Source organism: Thunnus albacares, chromosome 4, assembly GCF_914725855.1.
Source record: "Thunnus albacares chromosome 4, fThuAlb1.1, whole genome shotgun sequence".
Lineage (NCBI taxonomy): Eukaryota > Metazoa > Chordata > Actinopteri > Scombriformes > Scombridae > Thunnus > Thunnus albacares.
In genome coordinates, this window is record NC_058109.1 from 8,977,599 (window position 1) to 8,997,436 (window position 19,838).

At 38.8% G+C, this 19,838-nt stretch overlaps 1 protein-coding gene across 1 annotated transcript; it reads right to left on the reverse strand.

The window, feature by feature from the left end:
- Nucleotides 1-3,581: 3,581 nt before the first annotated feature.
- Nucleotides 3,582-15,309, reverse strand: rem1 (RAS (RAD and GEM)-like GTP-binding 1). The gene is made up of 5 exons (XM_044347690.1): nt 15,077-15,309; nt 11,596-11,996; nt 6,875-6,957; nt 4,501-4,708; nt 3,582-4,386 (listed from the first exon to the last, which is right to left on the reverse strand). Exons 2-5 carry the CDS (start codon nt 11,960-11,962, stop codon nt 4,109-4,111), a joined length of 936 nt encoding a protein of 311 aa, XP_044203625.1. The 5' UTR covers nt 11,963-11,996; nt 15,077-15,309; the 3' UTR covers nt 3,582-4,108.
- Nucleotides 15,310-19,838: the final 4,529 nt, after the last annotated feature.

The following is a 19,838-nucleotide window of genomic DNA, read 5'->3' on the forward strand; positions in this document are numbered from 1 at the left end:
TCAGACACAGATAGGCTTACAGAGTGTTTCTCTCATTTACTCTGGAGCCGTCAGGTTGGTTTACAGTCCAGCAGTTTGCTGTTCACAGTTTTCTGATGTCACCATAAGGAGGGCAGAGTTGGTCAGTCACATTGTTTACTGTTTTTTGAAAAATCTGTTTTTTGTTTATTTTTCAGGGAAAAATTACTTTTCAACATCCTTACCTGAGCTGAAACCCCAGTTAGCCCTTTGCTAAGAAGCCTGTCACCACAGAGCATACCGCTCCATTAGGCATTAGACCGCTGTTAGCATGAGCTAAGACTTGAGTTAACCCTGAACAATTTTTCCATGGGCCCAGGTCGGTCCACTTAAGCCGTGCCATGCCAAGCCGTGCCGTGAAGTGCGTTTCCATTACAGCCTCACAGGGGACAGCTAGCTCCCTGTTCCTGTTAGCCAGCAGCTAATGATCCACATTGGCCTTGAGCTAAGACCTCAAATCAGGCTGCCAGCACTGGCCTAAAGCTGCTAAATAGTAGCTGATTTTCAACTTAATCTTGTGCTTCATCTACACTGCTGGAAATAAAATGACAGACAAAGAATAAGAAGCAGCTCCAGCAGTTCCAACATGGTGGTCAGTTATTGTAAAAATAGTTTCATCAGCCTTTATCAAAACTTCTCCACAACTTTTACACCTCAGAGGGGGGACACTGGGGAGGATTTCTCTGGGGTTTCTATTCATAACAGATTCAGGAGGGATCTGAACTTACAGTTCTGAGTCTCTGGTCCTCCTCCACTGAGAGGATGTTTACACATTACAGCATGAGTGTGTGTGTGTGTGTGTGCGTGCGTGTCATCCGGGTTAAGTAGAGTCATGCATTCTTTCCATTACCCTCATCAAATCAATGTTCAACACTCCTCCTCCATCTACTGTCCCTGTACAACCACAGACAGAGAGAGTGTGTGTGTGTGTCACAAAAATACCCGATCAATAACCAGATAGAATATTTGATCAGTAAAACCTGGGACAACCAGTCTGTCTGATGCGGTTTCCATACAAACTACTACTGATTTAAACCAGTGTGTCATTATTTCACAGCAGTTCAGCTCAACTTCTGTTCACATCTTATAAAAATAGAAAATGAAAGAAAAGACATTTGTAAAGTTTCATTATCAAGCCTTTTAACTGATTATCTATTTTATTTTGATTAAAGTAAAACTGTTATATATTATTATCTACAAATTTCACAAAAAGACTAAAACTGACAATGTGTTTGTCCATCTCTTGATACTTTCTAACTTCCCTACCCTGTCTGTGACACTCAGCCCCGAGCATGTTGGTTCCTCCTGAAGACATAAATCTTCAAAAATGGTTCACAAATATATCTTCTCATTAAAAAAAAAGGCTCGGTAATTTCCTGAACAGTTGGGTACTGCAGTTTTTAACAAACATTACTCAGACAGGAGGAAATAGTGCATTTGTAGGAAACTATTTTCAGTATTTGATTAATCCATATTTGGTTTGCTGAGTGTGGGATTGAGTCAAAATAAACTATAACGTGTGTGCTCATGGTAATGAGGGAACATGTCATCCAGTGCAACAGTGTTGCTCGTTGATGTGTTTTTAATAGGTTTTGGACAACAGTGGACAGCACAGAGGAATAAGCTATATCAGGCTGTGGATTAAGACTATTCTTTGATTATCAAAATAGTTCAATATAGATTAATTTTCTGTCGATTGACTAATCAATTAATTGACTAATTGTTACAGCTTTAGTGTAATATGTTACATATTGTAAAGTCATTAGTAATTTTGAACTGTAGAAATATATTTTTTTGTGTGTTTCTTCTCTCCATGACAATAACACTGCTTCTCATTCAATTTGGCTCATAGCGAGTATCTGCTCCATTCAAGGAGAAGAACTGCAGATTTGAATACATAAATGTTTGGTCCTCAAATATAAGATCACCGCCCATTTTATGGTTAACAGGGGCCCTGGGTCAAAAATTTGCCGTTTCATTCTATGTTACCCCAAAGTTTTCACCAAGTATAGAGCACAGAGTACACTATAGATGGCAGCTTCACTATAATCTGGAATACTACCTGTCTCAGGTTTTCTATATGTCAGTTAGTTTGTGATAATTTGAAGAAACACAACTGTATTCAGGAAAATGAGCACAATATAAATTAAAATAACATTAGGACAAGATTTTGACAAAAGGGTTTAGTAATACTGTATTGCAGGATCCACTTGATGTTGTACTTTAGTGGTGCAAATTCAAATAATCAAATTACCAAAAAGCATCTGACACACAGTAAACCTAGGGCTTTTTGGGCTTGGGGCCCCAGGGCAGTTGCTCACTTTTCACAGCTGATAAGCCTTGGCATGACCTACTTTTAGTGGCGTGGCTCTTTGAATGGCAATGTCAGTCTGTCTGTTGGCACACTGCTTTGGTCCAGACAGAAATATCTCAAAAACTACCGAATGGATTGCCATGAAATTTTGTAAAGACACTCATGAGGATAAATCCTGATGATGTTGGTGTGACCCCTTAATTTTTCATCAGGCACCATCATCAAACTTACTTCAAACTTTTGTTCAATAATACTTATTGACTTGGAATTTGATCAAAACTTTGGTTTATGGCTTGTTTATGACTGTCACTGTGAGCATGCTGATGTTAATATTGAGCTCAAAGTACCACTGTGCCTAAGTACAGCCTCACAGAGGCTAGCATGCAAGGCCGACTTAGTCACAGACAGAAAGAAGGTTCCTGCCTCTGCAAACAGACTGCCAGACCTCTGCTTTAGCCCGGCAAGCCTGCAATGTTGATGAGGCACCGATGATGGCAAGTTTTTTTCCCTGAGCTAAGCCTTTCAGGCAGGGCTTGCCCTCAGGCTGTGTATACCGAACATGCTTAACCAATCAGTTTGGTTAGGTTATAGATGTTACTGAACCCTAACATCTACAACCTATAGAAATGACTCCAAGAGACAGACACAGGTTTTGTATGCAGCCTAAGAGGCTTAACTCAGGGCAGAAAAGTACCGTTAAAAGACATTGCTCCATTCATCAGCCAAACACTCCAACGCCTGTTTTTTGTCAACCACACAGTGGTGTCAACATGCGACTCGTCGTCATGATGACCACCCAGTAAACAACCTCTTCTTCAACAGCGAGTAACGGATCCCAGGTCACCATGGCAACAGTTAACATCTAGGAGTTTATGTGAAGTGGAAAACAGAGGTTTGATCCCTGGAGCACCTGCAGAAAGAAGTTTAAAACTAAATAAAATGAACAAAACGCCTGAAAAAATTAGAATAAAAATTTCAAAAATCAAATTATAAAAAGCTAAATAAGACAATGAAAAAGTAAAAACATAGATACACAAAATCTGAGTAAATCAACTATGTACAATAAAAATACAGGGAAATGTAAGAATAAATGACAATAATAATTTAAAACTAAATAAAATTATCTAAAATGAAAATAATAAAAAACAATTGACAATTTGCTATGCCCCACTCTGAGGGTGGTGGTGAGAGGTCACTGGCAAATAATAAATTAAAAATGAAAAAAGCACAAAATGACAAATATCTGAAATGAAATCCATATTTATATCACAGTGGTGGTCATCCCTATTGGATGTCTGTAAAACATGATTTTGAGAGGACTGTTCCTTTAAGACTTTATTCTGCATAGTATTGAAACAAAAACAGTAGAAACCTCAGGAGAACAGCACAGTGGACACAGAGGAAACTACAGGACCACCTCCATGATGGAGAATAAAATAATACAAAAAAATAAAATAAAATAACAAGAACCAACCTTTAACCCTACAGTGATGATCCTTCACAGTCTGTCTGGTATCTTTATATTTAGGTCGTCTGGAGGAAAAGTCACAAACATTTTGAGACCAAACAGTCAAACAGAAAAACAAGTTGGTCACACTGATCGCACCGAGTATGTTACTGTCTGCTGACTCTGTTCATTGCTGATTGTTTTGACTCGCTGACTGCGGGAATCTCCGCCTACACCAATGGCAATGACATCGTTCATGACATCACAACCAGAGAGAACTTCAACGAGCCAAAGAAAGTTCAACCGGACGCTCCTGGCAGGAGGTGTCTTCAGAGGACGGCCAGGTCGTGGCAGCTCTTGGAGCGCACTTTGACCGCCATGCGCTGGTTGTTGCGAGCGACCAGACGGTCCAGGAACCGCCGAGCCTTCTGGGTAATGCTCTCTTTGCGTTTGTAGATGGAGCGTCGGTGCTGGACTGCCTCGTTGCCGTCACGACGGAGCCGGAGCTGTCGGACCACGCCCTCAAAGAGCTCAGTCACATTGTGCTGCAGAGATGCAGATGTCTCTATGAACTTACAGTCAAAGACCACCGCGCACGCTCGGCCCTCTGGGAAAAAAAAGAAATAGAGAATATATTATTATCGTTGCATCAGTCAAATGTTAGCCATTAGCAGTTTTCTGTATATACATGTTTGTATCCCTTGTGAGTTTTGTCTCCTACCTTCCACAGCGACTTCTCTGGACCGGACCAGGTCACTCTTGTTGCCCACGAGGATGATGGGAAGGTTTTCTGCTTGGCGGGTGCGTCGCAGTGTGATACGGAGCTCGGCAGCGGAGTCGAAGCTGGATCGGTCGGTGACGGAGTAGACAATGACGTAAGCACTCCCCACTTTTAGACAGTTGTCCTGAGAGGAGCTGTCCTCGCCCTCCTGACAGGTAGAGAGACATAAATACAGAGAGGGAGAGAGAGAAACATCTATTTTTTTAAAAATCCAAATTTTAAGTGCTACTAAACACTGATCCGATAAACACTTTTAAAGTTCCTCTGGTCAAAGTTGTAGTGGCAGCAGAGGGAGCAATGCAGCCTAAATATGTCTGGAGACTGTCCAGACACAAGGACATGCAGTGCCTTTAGTGTGTTCTGGGTCTGTCCTAAACTCCATGGTCCAACTCTAGGCTCAGATTAAAGGGGATCTATTGTGCTTTTCCTTATTTTCAGTTATATATAATAATGTTACAGTGTTGGATGTTCATATTAAATGTGGCTAAAGTGTCAAATAATGAGATAAACATATGCGGAAGTGATCCCTGTGAGCAAAAATCTCTGACTTCAGACTGCTCTGAACGCTCACTTTCCAACGTTTTTTTCTACTTTCAGCCTGAGCTGATGTCAATTTGTGAAGGATTTCTTTATATGGTCATCTACTCCACGCACAGCACACGGGTTCACTGCTCCGCTCTGCTAACATTATGGCATTTTTCCATTGTTTTGGGGGTAGTCACACCAAGCCATGACTCCATTACACAACAGGGCAAAATAAAATAGGTTGTTTACCTGTTCGAGGTGTGCTGGTTGTCTGCAGTCCTCCCTGCATTATTTCTAACTGAGCTGCTCAACAAATAGCTCCAAATATCTCCATATGTGACTGTTTTTTAGCGCCACTGATGAAGCTCTGCTTTTTAAGTGATGAACATATTTAATTTCCTGTAAATTCTTCACAATGAAAGTCTCCCATTATTTAGTCATTTAAAAGCTTTTAATGTGAAGCAGTAAAGCAAGAAATGTTAGGTTTTCATCAACGGTAACTTAATATGACTCTGATACAGCTGCCTCTCATCAGGCTTCTGGAAAGCTGGCTAATAAGAACAGAGTGGGCTCATTGGGAGGAGGGCCTTAAAGAGACAGGAGCAAAGACTGCCTATTAAGAGACAGAGATTGAACTGAAGGGCTGCATAAAGGGTATAAGATGGTAAATTTTTGACCCAGGCCCCCTGGTATAAGATAATTAAGGAGTTTTTTGAACTTTGAATCATGCAAAGCTACTTTAGTGGAGTCCCAGAATAAAAATATAGAGCTGGAAATGAGCATAATAGGTCCCCTTTAAGACAACTTAATCTGTTGTAGTCCACAGTATCCTCTCTGAGCTGGGCAAGAAATTCCAAACATGCTCAGCAGTGACTGATTTGCATTGTGAACGAGTATTGAAAACTGTCAAATTCTGAAAGTGTTCCCCCTAATGGGCAGAGTCACCAGCCGATTAATCTCCATCAACATTAAGACAACATAAGTTCCTCTACGCCTACCTGTTCTTATTTTCATCTAGCACCAGGCCTTACTGTTTTTTGATCTGCATTCATTTGTTGTACTGTCAGAGCTTCAAAGGAGTGTATTTATTGTTTTCAATACTGATATTGTAAACCAAACACTTTCAGCTGTTCCACAATAAAAGCCTCTCACTGGTAAACCATTAGATGCCATTTATTGTGGATGAGCTACAGGAAGTTTGGCCACAGTCACAAAGATTGGTAACCAAGCTAAAGGTGCTGACATACTTTGTTTGCCATTCACTTCTCTTAAAGCCCATTCGAGTGTGCGTTTCCTGTTTCAGTGAAATGTCTGGCCAGCTCTGGTGGATTTGAAGGTCAGAGTTCACCTCTGTTCAACTTTGACAGGATGGATGTGCTTGCTCGGTCAACAGAAACACTGCTGCGATGTGTTTGAAAATGTGTGTCTTTCATCACCATTTTTAGCACATTATCACACTACCAGACTACAAACTGTAGTGTCACTTTCATGCACTATTTACAGTTTATGATTGTTGTAATCGCATCACAAATGTGGCATCACATCATTTTCAGGGCCAAGTGTGGAGAACAAACTGTGAGCACCCTTGTTGTTGTTATCTTATGTGGATCTGGACAAGAATCCAACAGCTGCCAAACTGTTCCGATCAGCTAAATCCCTGTCCCTCTGCAGGACATCATGTACCCCTAATCCCCTTCTTCAGAACCACATATCATGTTTCAATACTGTACATGCACACACACACACACACACACACACACACACACACACACACTCTCTCTCCATGTACCAGTTTGTCGTTCTCCCAGGTATCCATGACGATGAGTGTGGTTTCCTCTCCATCTACTGTCAGTGTTCGCTCATATGTATCCTCTGTAACAAAATAAACACATACAATAAGACTAAGAATCTGCATCCAGATGCAGCCACCATAGCAGCTCTGTCAGGCCATACTCAGGCAGAGCTGTAAGTTGAGCTAAATGCTAACATCAGCATGTTAACATACTTACAGTGACAATATGTGACATTTGCTAATTATCACTAAACACAAAGTACAGCTGTGGCTGATGGGTATGTCATTGGTTTTTCAGGTATTTGATCATAAACAAAAGTATTGGACAAAGTCAACCTTTGACCTGATGATGGTGGTATACAGTGCTGCTTGAAAGTTTGTGAACCCTTTAGAATTTGCTCTATTTCTGCATAAATATGACCTAAAACATGATCAGATTTCCACTCAAGTCCTAAAACTAGATAAAGAGACATCAGTTAAACAAATGAGACAAAAACTTAACACTTGTTCATTTATTTATTGAGGAAAATGATCCAATGTTACATATTTGTGTGTTGCAAAAGTATGTGAACCCCTAAGATTATCAATTCATTTGAAGGGGAAATAAGAGTTGGGTGTTTCAATCAATGGGATGACAATCAAGTGAGTCTGGGAGGCCCTGCCTTATTTAAAGAAGAGAAATCTGGAGTTCTCTGAGCTTCACAACACAGGTTTGTGAAAGTGTGTCATGGCTCACACAAAGGAGATTTCAGAGGACCTTAGAAGAAGAGTTGTTGATGCTCACCAAGCTGGAAAGGGTTACAAAACCGTTTCTAAAGAGTTTGGACTCAACCAGTCGGTTGTCAGGCAGAACATATACAAATTGAAGACATCCAACACCATTGTTGCCCTCCCCAGGAGTGGTTGAACAACAAAAATCACACCAAGAGCAGGCGTGTAATAGTCCAGGAGGCCACAACAGATCCCAGGGTAATGTCTAGGAAACTAAAGGTCTCTTGCAGTGGCTACAGTCGATGTTAATGAGTCCACCATCAGGAGAACATTGAACATCAATGGTGTGCATGGCAGAGTTGCAAGGAAAAAAGACACTCTTCAAAAAGAACATTGCTGCCGTCTACAGTTCGCTCAAGACCACATGGATAAGCCAGAAGGTGATTGGAACAATGTTCTGTGGATGGATGAGACCAAAATTGAACTTTTTGGCTTGAATGAGAAGTGTTCTGTTTGGCGATGAGCAAACATTGCCTTCCAGCATAAGAACCTTATCCTATCTGTGAAACATGGTGGTGGTAGTATCATGGTTTGGGCTGCTTTGCTGCCTCTGAACCAGGACAGCTTGCAATCATTGATGAAACTATGAGCTCTGAGTTGTACCAGCAAATTCTACAGGAAAATGTCAAGGTATCCGTCTGTGAACTGAATTTCAACAGAAAGTGTGTCATGCAGTAAGACAACAACACTAAACGACAAGTTGCTCAACCAAAGAATGGTTACAGCATTAGAAGAAATTCTGTGGAAGGACCTGAAGCATAGACTTAGCTTTCATGCAAAGACGCCCACGACATCCCTGAGTTGAGACTGTTCTGTAAGGACAAATGGGCTAAAATTCCTCCGAACTGATGTGCAGGGCTGATAAACAGTTACTGGAAACGTTTGGTTGAAGTTATTGCTGCAAAAGGGGGTCACATCGGTTACTGAAAGCAAGGGTTCACATACTTTTGCCTCCCACAAATGTGTATGATTGGATAATTTTCCTCAATAAATAAATGAAAAAGACGATCTTTGTCTCATTTGTTTAATTGGATTCACTTTGTCTAGTTTTAGGACTTGTGTAAATATCTGATAAGGTTTCAGGTCATATTTACGCAGAAATACAGAAAATTCTACAGGGTTCACAAACTCTCAAGCAGAACTGTATGGAAAGTCATGAAATCACCCAAGTTATTACTTTCACAAATTTCATGGCAATCCATCCAATAGCTGTGGAGATATTTCAGTCCAGTGGTGGACCAACTGACCAGCTGTCCAACATCATCATCCCTAGACTCATGCAGCTATGTGGCTAAAAACAATAAATAACATGGAGGATCAACAATAAATCACAGTTACACTGTATATCTGTAGTCAAAAAGAGACAAACAACATCCTGGTAAACAACAATGACAACACAGTCAATAACTAGCAAATAGGAGCATCAGGACTGTGAGCATACAACAACGACAACAACAATAAAACATGTTAAACTAAAAGCAGAGAGAGTAACCAAACACGAAGCTCAGTCAACCTGAAAACTAACAGCAGACAGACTCTGCCCTCACACATCATGTCAGACTATCATTTGATCAATACAGGCTGTCAATCATGGCCTCAGGCCAAGCAACACGTGACACAGGAGCCGATCAATGATATCAGGTCGTTCAAGGTTGTGATGTCAGAACAAAGTCAGGGCAGAAACTGAATAATCTGCTGATGTCTAAGTTAGAGTGAAAGCTACAACACAACAATAGAAAACATTAAAGGATAAGGCTGGCGATTTTCTATATTTTTGTTATGGTCAAAAAATCTTGTGTCAAGACCCAAACCAACAATGAACTCATCCTACTACAGTATGTATTATGTGGTTTGGCTCTGTACATGAGATTTGTTGACAATAAAAAAGATTATAGAAAATCACTAGCCTTGTCCTTATGAGTGATCCAATGATTTAGTCCATCACTTGCACAAAGTTGTTGGACTTGTGAAAATTCAAAAAAGAATGGTCAAATGGTTGAGATATCAAGACTTTTCGTCCATAGTATGGGTCAGGCTCCAAAACTGGATTATATGTTTTCTATGATGCAACTGGATAGTTTGTTTCAGTATAGCCTCCCTGCCTGGTAAATAGACATGTCTTTCAATCTCCACACCACGAGTGTATTAAGAGAGCTGGATTCGGTGCAGTCACTCAGTCTCGCTGCCAATTTTTCCCAGACACCAACTGCGGTGCTGCAACTAAAGAAATCCCCTGCTGCCGGAAAAGCATTTTCTACATAGACCACTGCTATAAATGTCTGTAGATGTCTGTAAAACTTTTAACCAAACACCTCAAACTGCAAAAAAGCTGATTTATCTCAAGCTATTTCTTTAATCCATGAAGTTTTTATATTTGTAAAACTTTAAGTATGATGGTATTCTAACGTAAAGTCTGTGGGCTGAGTGGGAATATGGCGGCAAGGCCAGTGGGAGAATGAATGTGCACCATCTGTGAGTTTGGTATCCAGCTCATATCATTCATCGATGGTCTACAACTCCAGTTTGTTACTCAGACTTTCTGATAAATTTGTAATATCCAATTCCAAGCTGAGATAACCGACAATACTATGTCATCACAGATTTGGGGACCTTATACAACTGTTTTCAATGGCTGAGTAGAACTAAGTATAACCTGTAAACTTATTTTAATGTGGAAAATCAGTGGAATATTCTTTTAAAACATTGCCAATTAAGACTGAGGATCAGTTTTTACTCTTTGTATTAGTTGATAAAAGCCATAAAGTCAGAAAACGGACTTCAATTATACAGCAATATCTGTCTGAGGTTAGCTAACATCGGCCTCCATGAGCTACCAAACCAAGAAAGGCTGTAGCAGCAAAACCCCAGAGCATGTTGAATTAAGGAAAGTTGTGCTTTATTCCTTACAAATTCAACTTTTTATTTGTAAGAGGAAAAATGTACAACTTTCATCTTTCAGAAGTTAAATAAAGTGTAGTCTAGTCTAAAATGTATATTTGAAAAAAAAAAAAACAGATTAATTTTTTTCTAGTTTATAGCTGTTCTCTTGCAAATGCAACATTCATTATTTCTGCATGCTTGGATTACTTCCTGGCAACATATTTAAAGGACCATTTCGCCGATATTCAATCTTATCTCTAGCTATCAAAATTAGGGATATAGTGCAGTTGTTGCCAATGTTATCTGTGTCTCTGGGGCACAGCTGCCAAATCTATTGTTCTTCTGGCACCAGCACCGTCATTTGACGTGCACAATTATGTAGTTGGGAGCAAGGAAGAACTACAGGCTATTTCACCTTGGATTTCTAGTCTCTGCCTCTGGGTAGCCAGGGGGTGTGCTCTAAATGGCACTCAAAAACAAAACTTCCTTGTTCTCTTTGCTTGGTATTGCAAGCTAGCTACGTTTCCAACAGCGAAAATGGCATCCCATAATATGAGTGCAGAGGATGTTATGGATGAGGATACATTTAACAGTGTTTTGGCTGACTCTGATATTCAGCCGTATTTATTTGAGCCAGAGTACGCAACCGAAGAAAAGCAGCGGAGAGAGGCCGATGTTACGGCTGCGTCAGAAGCTTGCACACAACACATCCTGGTACATGAAGGTACTGCTGACACGGCTCCCCAAGCAGGAAAACTCAGATTTCTTGGACAATATAGCATGCACTGAGGAATTTATTGCTTCAGTTGATTACATTTACCATAAACACTGATTGGACATCCAAATAAAACATGGTGAAATTTCCCTTTAATCTGATTATTTGCTGGAAATGTGCAGCCTGGCCAGGACCAACATTCAGAAGAACATTTATAGAGCGCAATTAACAGCAGCTACAAGAAAAAAGTGTCATCAAGAAAAAGTATCAAATATAGCATTCGTTCAAAGTGAAAACATTAAGGATTAATAGTTCACCTAGTTAAAATTATCAGATAACCAAACCCACCCACCTCCAGGTTGTTCGTCTTTCTCCGTGATTCCTGCAAAGATTCCTGCAAGGCTGGTCTTTCCGACGCCATGGTCACCTAACAACATCACTCTGTAAACACAGTCCGAGTCGCTTTGTGAATCATCATCTGAGTCTGAACTCCACTGTGCGCGGTAGTGGAGGGACTTGTCTCCAGGATGGTAGGATGCCGACTGTCCTAGAGGAAGGTGTCTGCGCTGGGGACGGGGCTGCTCCAGGTCAGTCTGGGTTCTGCCAGGCAGCTGGGCATCCTGAGTCCAGGACGGGTGCTGGTAGAAGTGAGCGGGAGGAGTAGGTGTGCTGCCTCGCCGCCGCAGGGGCTCCTTCTCTCTCTGGGTGTTGAGGGTCATGTTTCTATGGTAGCAGCATCAGGACAGGATGGGCCTGAGGAGATGGAGACAGGAGGCTACAGGTTTCAGAATTAAGTCTAGTCCACTGTGGACTTTAACATGTTTAAAATTCTAGATAGTTTCTTTTGATTGACATTCAGATCAACCAACCACAGAGTGTTACACTGGTGCAAAATAGAGAGCAGAAATCCTGCCCCCCTCTCCAAGACAAAACATGATGCAGGACTTTTGGGTCCACTATCTAAGACACTATTCATCAACATTTTACAAGCAAAGATCACTGTCAACCTCCAGTTGGTTAACCTCTCTCCTTGCTGTTGCAGTGATGTAGAGGTGTACACCAGGGTGTGTCAGTACACCGTGACATCAATGTTGGGTGTGGTTACAGGTGCAACAAACTGAAAACTTTAACCATAGAGTGAAAAATGCAAGTATAATAGATTTTTTTATGTGACTCTCAATTAATGGCAGCATGGAGAGAAATCTCTTGGTAAAATAGTGGTTAAAACAAATAATAATAAATGCAGTTTATTTCCAATGGAGACAGTGTGTGTCCTCTCTTGATTTTCTAAATTCCAAGTCGAACTTTGACCCCAAATACGCTGACCTACATGTTTCTCTAATGGGATTTGTGCATTGGCTGAATGAGGAAGTTATGGTGACAACAATTTAATTGTAAAAAATAACGAAAGAAAAGTTAATTAGTTTGTTTTGTTAATCTCTGAATTCTCAGAGCTCTGTAACTACTCTCTGATCCAACTAGGATTTGAGTAAAAAAATCGTTGAAAATATCAGAGGATGCAAATACCAAGTTAGAAAATATATATTATGATTGTTTACATTCTGATGTAGTCACTAGCTGCTTTGTAGGACACTGTGCTGCTCTTTATCTTATGCACTACTTTGTGCAAACTCATCACTCTTGCCTGTTTCTTGTGAAATTGGCATTACTCTTTAAAGAGCAGTTTAACACCCCATTTCAGTTGATTTCTGTTTTTATGTATCTTGATTGGGACCCAGATCAAAGTGACTGTGATGTTGTCGTGTCCTCTGGGGGTGTGAAGTACAAGATAACATCACAGATTTGTATTAGAATTTATTCCTTTGGCTGGACTGACCATGGACCAAATGTCCATGAACCCCAAATGTCTGTCCTGACTGAATGACTGAATCACTGAGTGATTAAGTTACACCATTGGTTGGCCAGCCCGGTGTCTCGCCATTGGCCCTTGCTCTTTCAAAATGAATTGATACGAACAGTTTCAATTACATACCCAGGGGACATTTACAGCAGAGCCTCTGAGCGCAGCCCTGAAATAAGTTTAAAAACACACATTTACAGACCAAAACGTCTCACACGGAGGCTCTGACACTGAGGGGAGCACCAACCCGCAAACACAAAGAGACATATTGGATCCATTTTACCAGCCTGCACAGTGGCTAGCAGCTAGTTAGCATGGCTAGCATTGTTAGCATAGCATGTGTGTAGTCCACAGACTGTATAAAAATAAGGTGTAGCTTCGGTGTTTCCTGTTTAACAGCACTGTGCTGGGCAGGCGACAGATGTGTTTACAGTATTTGTGTGCTCTGAAAGATGTCACAGCACAGATATAAAGTCACACAGCTGACAGACAGTTAGCATGCTAATCCTACGTAAACATGTGGATGACACAATATGTTTACAGACATCTGCAGATAGAAACAGATGAACGCAGGGGGAGTTGGTAGATAATTAGAATAGTTATAATTAAAATTAAAATAAGTTCTCTTTCAAATCAAACATCCCAAATATATCAGTGGAAAGATTTGTTCTTGTATTTATACCCTTTTTTTGACTCAGATGCAACTTAACCATGCCATATGATATGCTCCTTCAGTACACTTTAACAACAAATAATACTGGGACCACTACAGAAAATTGCAGATTAACAATAATATCAAAGAATTCACATTATAGATATTACCACTGACTATCCCTGTAATGAACTGGTGACGGTTTTGCACATAGACCATACATGGTCCAGCCATATGTTAGGTTTTGACCCAGTCTTATTGGTCTAGAGAGCAGAAAAACAGGATTTTCTCAGGAAAAAGACAAAGAACTACTGTTACAATGACAGTACTGACTAAAGAATCAGTTGAAGTGACTGTTAATATAATTTTCTAAACTCAAATAAGTAAAAATCGGATTAGAATAAATATAATGAAAGACTAATTCATTATTAAATATAATTTGGAACCCGCTCAACTTGGTAGCTTGGATCTTGGTTACTCGGTGCCGAATGGACCCATGTAGTCCTCTGGTATGCATAACAGAGCACAGACAGACAAACAAACCTCCTACAATAAATAATTCAAATAAATTAAAGATAAATAAATTAAAGGTGCCGAGCATGACAAGATCATCTGTCTGGCGTGATAGTAAACAAGTTACAGTAACTTATTTTTAATAAACAGCATTAAAATCCTTTAAAAAATCCTCAAAATTACTGTTCATCATCTGTAACTATATTTTAAGTTTCAGTCTTTCTGTTTCTAATTCTTCACTCACAACAGAACTACAAGACCAGACAGCCAGGAGGTCAAAGGTCACAGGTCACTCATGCACAGTATCATACAGTATATGACTGCTAGTTTGATTGTTGAAAAAAGTTAATGTATTACATCAGGCACTTTTAGTTAACATGAAAACAACTGGAAACCCAATACAAAACATGCATGTGAAGTTTGTTTTCACATTTCAGAATTACACTTTACGTGTGAAATGTCTGAAAAAAACATCTGCCTATAGTATGTGAAGTTTGTCATGTGATATGTCCAAAAACACATGAGGCTACGTATGTAAATTTACCAAATGTAAAAATGTTTTCACATGTGATATTACATGTGAAATTGATGTTTTTGCATGTAAAATATCTGAAAATCAATATCATGTGAATTTGATTTTGTAAATTTCACACATGTGAGATATAATATTTATGGTGTGAAAACATAAAATTTAACATGTGCTTTTATTTTAAGAGACAGCTGGAAAACCTCAGAAATAAAAATGTTAGCAGAAAATAGCATGCAATAGATAGGTAGAGAGATAGATGGATAGATAGATAAACTTACTGTACACCCCATGAACAGTCTCTGTCCGTCCAGCCTCAGTAAACAACAGAACTGAACTGAACCCTGTCTCTCTGTCTCTGTCGGTGTAACAGTACCCTGGTGCCACAGTAACCCGCCTGGAAAAAAAAAAAGTTCCACAACAGCGTTAAAAATTCAGCAGTGGAATCACAGAGTTATCTACCTCCCTCTGTGTGTGTGTGTATCAGAGCGACAGCAGAGGAGAAACAGATATCTGAGGAGGGAGAGAGACAGAGAGAGAGAGGGAGTGTGTGTGTGTGTGTGTGTGTGTGTGTGTGTGTGTGTGTGTGTTGTTTTATCAGCGTAGAGGGTGAGTTGGTTTAGGAAACATTTTAGTCACTTCCTGTTTGACCTAAAAGAAAAAATTGGCTTCACGACCAGTTCAGTCAGCAGTGACTAGTTTACAGTTGAAACATTGAATGATAATATGTTTTTGTCTCTGACTCCATCTAACATTTAAAGTAGGATGAGTGTTATAGTTATCACCATAGACAATACAATGGACTGGATAAAAGCTTTGAATATCCAGTTTTTTATCAATTTTAATACTAAATGACTAGAAAAGTTTCTTCTATTGAACACAAGTTTAAAGAAACTCATTAAAGGACACAGCTGGCAATTTTTCTTACTGACAACAAATCACATCCACATGGAACTGCTCTCTGGAGACTGAAAAAATGATAATTGTTATTAGTCTTTAGAGACATTGCTAAACAAACTAACGTGACCAGACTCTTGGAACATGTGAAGGAACATGTCAATCAGAGCAACGTTGTGTCGTGTGCAACTTTAATAGTTTTTTGGACAATAATGGAGGTCTTCGAATAAGATATAGCAGGCTTTGGATATACAGAATCAATAAGGATCAATTCATTATTAGTTTGGTTCTCCACATTAAATTTGTCGATAATAAGAAAAACATAAAAATTACCCATCAATTGAATATTAGAGAGCATAGTTGGCTGATGAAGTAAAAGTTCACTAACTAGCTAGCAAATGTAGGACCAGCTGATGTAGGACCATTTCTCTGATTAGCAGTTTACTAACTAGCAGATAAAAACCTAGTGATACCAAGGACCAATTAACTAACTAGCGGTTAACTACTTAGCTAACTCATGTCGCATTCATAACGTATTTGAATTACCATAATTACGAGTTTTCAAACTTGTAAATTGCGCTCACATTAACCTCCAAGTCATAATTAAAACTGGGAAACTGATTTTTCTGCAAGTCCAGATATATCTGACTTGGCTCTTAATCATATGGAAGCGCCTGAAAACCAAGCAAACATGGACGCCTCACATCAGCCAAAGTCAATCATTCATTGTAATTAAACCCAAGTTTAATGGATATGATGCAATTTTGTCAATACGCAGTATTTTAAACACTTATATTACCAATTTAGTCACATTAAATGAAGATACCACTTTACTAACTAACAAGCTGGTGAAGATACCAGTTTATATACTAGGGCGGTGATTAAAATGCAAGCAAGCTGATACAAATACCGGTTTACTTACTAGCTAGGTGATTAAGATACAAATTTACTAATTAACAAGCTGACAAAGATATCAGTTTACTAACTAGCTAACTAAGAATACCAGTTTACTAACTAGCAGGTGTGTTTGGGGGTGTATCTGCCTTGTTGCCTGGTGGTCGCTGCTTGTTCATCCCATTTGAGCTTGGAATATTAAAGAGTCATTCCACTAAGTTTAGACATGAAGTCATGGTTAGTCTTATCAGCCAATCACAACAGTTGTATATTGTCCTCTTTGGCTCCAGAGGACCTTTGTTAATTCAGAGAAATAGGCTCTGATGAACAGAAAGCCTGCATTACAAAGGTGTGGAGGTTCAAAGATGTGTGATTTTACTAGGCAGAGAGGGTCTATTGAAAGACTCTATCCACTTGCATTATGGGAAATGCAGTGTTTCTGGAGCTTCACTCATACAAGGGACTAAAATCAGGATATCTCTGCCTCTGCTGCTCAGATTTTGACCATTGTTTTCTTTTATTTAACCACCTTTATGGAGGTGAAATACTAAATCCCTGAATTATCCCTTTAAGCCCGTTTCTGCCAGGAAGAGAAACAAAAAAAATTTGAAGACCTACCTCCTCCGAGAGTAATTACTCACCTAATATGAATGTGGGACTGAGCGCTGAGGTACTTTTTGTCAAAGACTTCTCCTTCATCTACTGTGGCTTGGATTGTGACTCATTTGTATGTTGCTTTGGACAAAAGGGAAATGCCAGATGATTAAATGAAATTAAATGTAAAAAAGATGACCGAGTAGAAATGGTATCATAGTATCTCAAAATTATGACTCCAGGGTGCTTCAAAAGTCATTGTGAGTTACTGTAGGCAATGCAAAGCAACTTTATTCATATAGCACATTTCAAACCCAGGGCAATTCACAGTGCTTTACAGAAAATAAAATAAAAATAATATTGTAGCAAGAACAATTAAAGTTATTAAATAAAAACACCAATGTGAGGATAATAACATAACTGTTAAAACAATCAAACTAAAATAAATTAAAAACATGTAAAACTGAATATTTAAAACCATGTAGATACACATGAAAAAGCATGACAGAAACACAAGTGTAAACATAAAATACATATAAAAGCATGATAATGTAGGCACATGAAACATGTCTAGTAATAGAAGCACTTAAAGTGACTGCTGAGGTCTAAGCTAGTGTTCAGTCAAAGGCTTTGGAGAACAGATGAGCTTTAAGTCTGGATTTAAAAGTATCTACAGATGGGGCCCATCTTAAACTGTCTAAAAGCTGCTTCCCCATGTTCAGTGTTAACCTGAGGGACAACTAATAGACCGGTCCCTGATGATCAAGGGTTCTAGTGGGTTCATAAGGAATTGGCATTTGAGAAATATATTTACAGCCAGAGCTGATGACTGATTTAAAAACATGTAAGAGGATTTTAAAATGGATTCTAAAACTGACACAAGGTTTTAAGAAGTGTGATGTGTTTGGCTTTTTTTTTGCTCTTGTAAGCACACTTACTTAGCATTCTGGATGAGTTGTAATTGTTTTAAAGTTTTCTTTGGAACAGAGCGTTACAGTAGTCCAATCTGCTAAAACAAAAGCGTGATACTTAGGAAGTCAAAATAAGTTAATTTACCATCTCATATTTGAATTTTATTTATTTATTCTTAACTTTCCATGTGTTTTTCTGTTGTTTTCTGGCATAGTTTTCCATAGTTTACACATGAACTGACATGGAAAATAAGATTATAGAGAACCACACATCACTTCCTCTGTGTTAGTGTGAGTGGTCTTCCTTAACCTCAACACATCACAGATGTTTAGATTGCATCCGCCCCCTCAGTTTAAAAGTTTAAAATCTAAGAGGAGGAGTTTCCTGCCAGATCACCTCATCCAATCCAGTGAGTCTAAAATACAGTTTCTTTCAGTACCAGAAAAGGAACCAGTGAGTGATAATCACAATTTTATTTTATTTTGTATAGTTTTGGACTCATATTGTTATTTAATATAGTCTATTTGATACTTTTATATAGTTTTAAAAATGTATTTCTAAAAGACTTTGCACTCAATTTAAGGCAATGACAACCAAGCTCTCTTTAATATCGTCTTTTAGAGAATTATCATATCCATACATCATCAATAACAAACAATATTCCTAACTTTAAACTCTTCTCAACTGATATGAAAAACCTTTATGAATCCTTAAACTGCCAAAAAAAGAAAAACTGCCAAAATACATTTTTGCAGTTCGTCTGTTATTTTATTTTACAGCACAAGTGTTGAAATGAATTAATGAACTATATGGAACTTGTTGACCTATCAGTAGTTACTGTACTGATGCTGGTATTCTATTATATGGAATATTGGCTCCTACTGCCCCCACATGGTCACAGGAGGAAATGCAACACTCCACTGCTGCAGTGAAACCAACAGTTTAATTTAGTGTTTTAGTTTTCTCAGGCCCTCTATGAACATTAAACATCAGTGATAAATAATAATAAATGAATGAAACTGACACAATTTAATTTAAAGGCTCCGTCAGTGATCTAAATATAAACTAAAGTGTCAAAACAGAGAACCGGAAGCGGCTGTCAGTATTAAGTTGATTGTCATGTCTTTTAACCCTCATCCACCATCAGGACCACCGACTGGGATGCCAAAGAATTAACTACTGTAAGAAACAACCATCATAGCAAAATATTAACTTATTTCTCCTCAAAACATTATTACTTATGTAATTAATGTCATCTGATTATTATTATTATTTTAGGAGAATTGCAGTTAATTTGCATACTGTGTAAAACAAAATGAAATACCTTTACTTAATACAAATTGCAGCTTTTATTCCAAGTATAATCTTTCCACAAAGCCTTCAAAATGACGGACAGAGTGCTCCTACCCCCCTAATAGTGTGTTATACTTTAAATTAGGATCCTTGGCAAACATGAACTCAATACATTGGTATTTCTTAAAAGCCCTAACTAAAACAGAATCTGAAAACAATGATATAAAGTCATTAGGAACAAATCAATTGACAAGTCATAAATAATATGAATGACAGAATTAAGCACCTGTGAGATATGACAAAAAGTATATCTCTAGGGTCTGCGGGTACCCTAATTGGTGGGATTAAGGTTAATTCAGGGACTAACAATAGTAAGCACAGAAGGGGAAAAGTAGCACCTCGATAATTTTTATTGCTACTAAATACAGTATGTGTTTAGTATGTTCATATGAA

Excerpts from the sequence above, each read along its gene's own strand:
- rem1 (XM_044347690.1), bottom strand. The coding sequence starts at position 11,962 with ATGACCCTCAACACCCAGAGAGAGAAGGAGCCCCTGCGGCGGCGAGGC. Across the intron at positions 6,958-11,595 it reads GAAAGACGAACAACCTGGAG|AGGATACATATGAGCGAACA; the intron begins GTGGGTGGGTTT and ends ATTTTGTTACAG. Across the intron at positions 4,387-4,500 it reads CAGAGAAGTCGCTGTGGAAG|AGGGCCGAGCGTGCGCGGTG; the intron begins GTAGGAGACAAA and ends TTTTTTTCCCAG.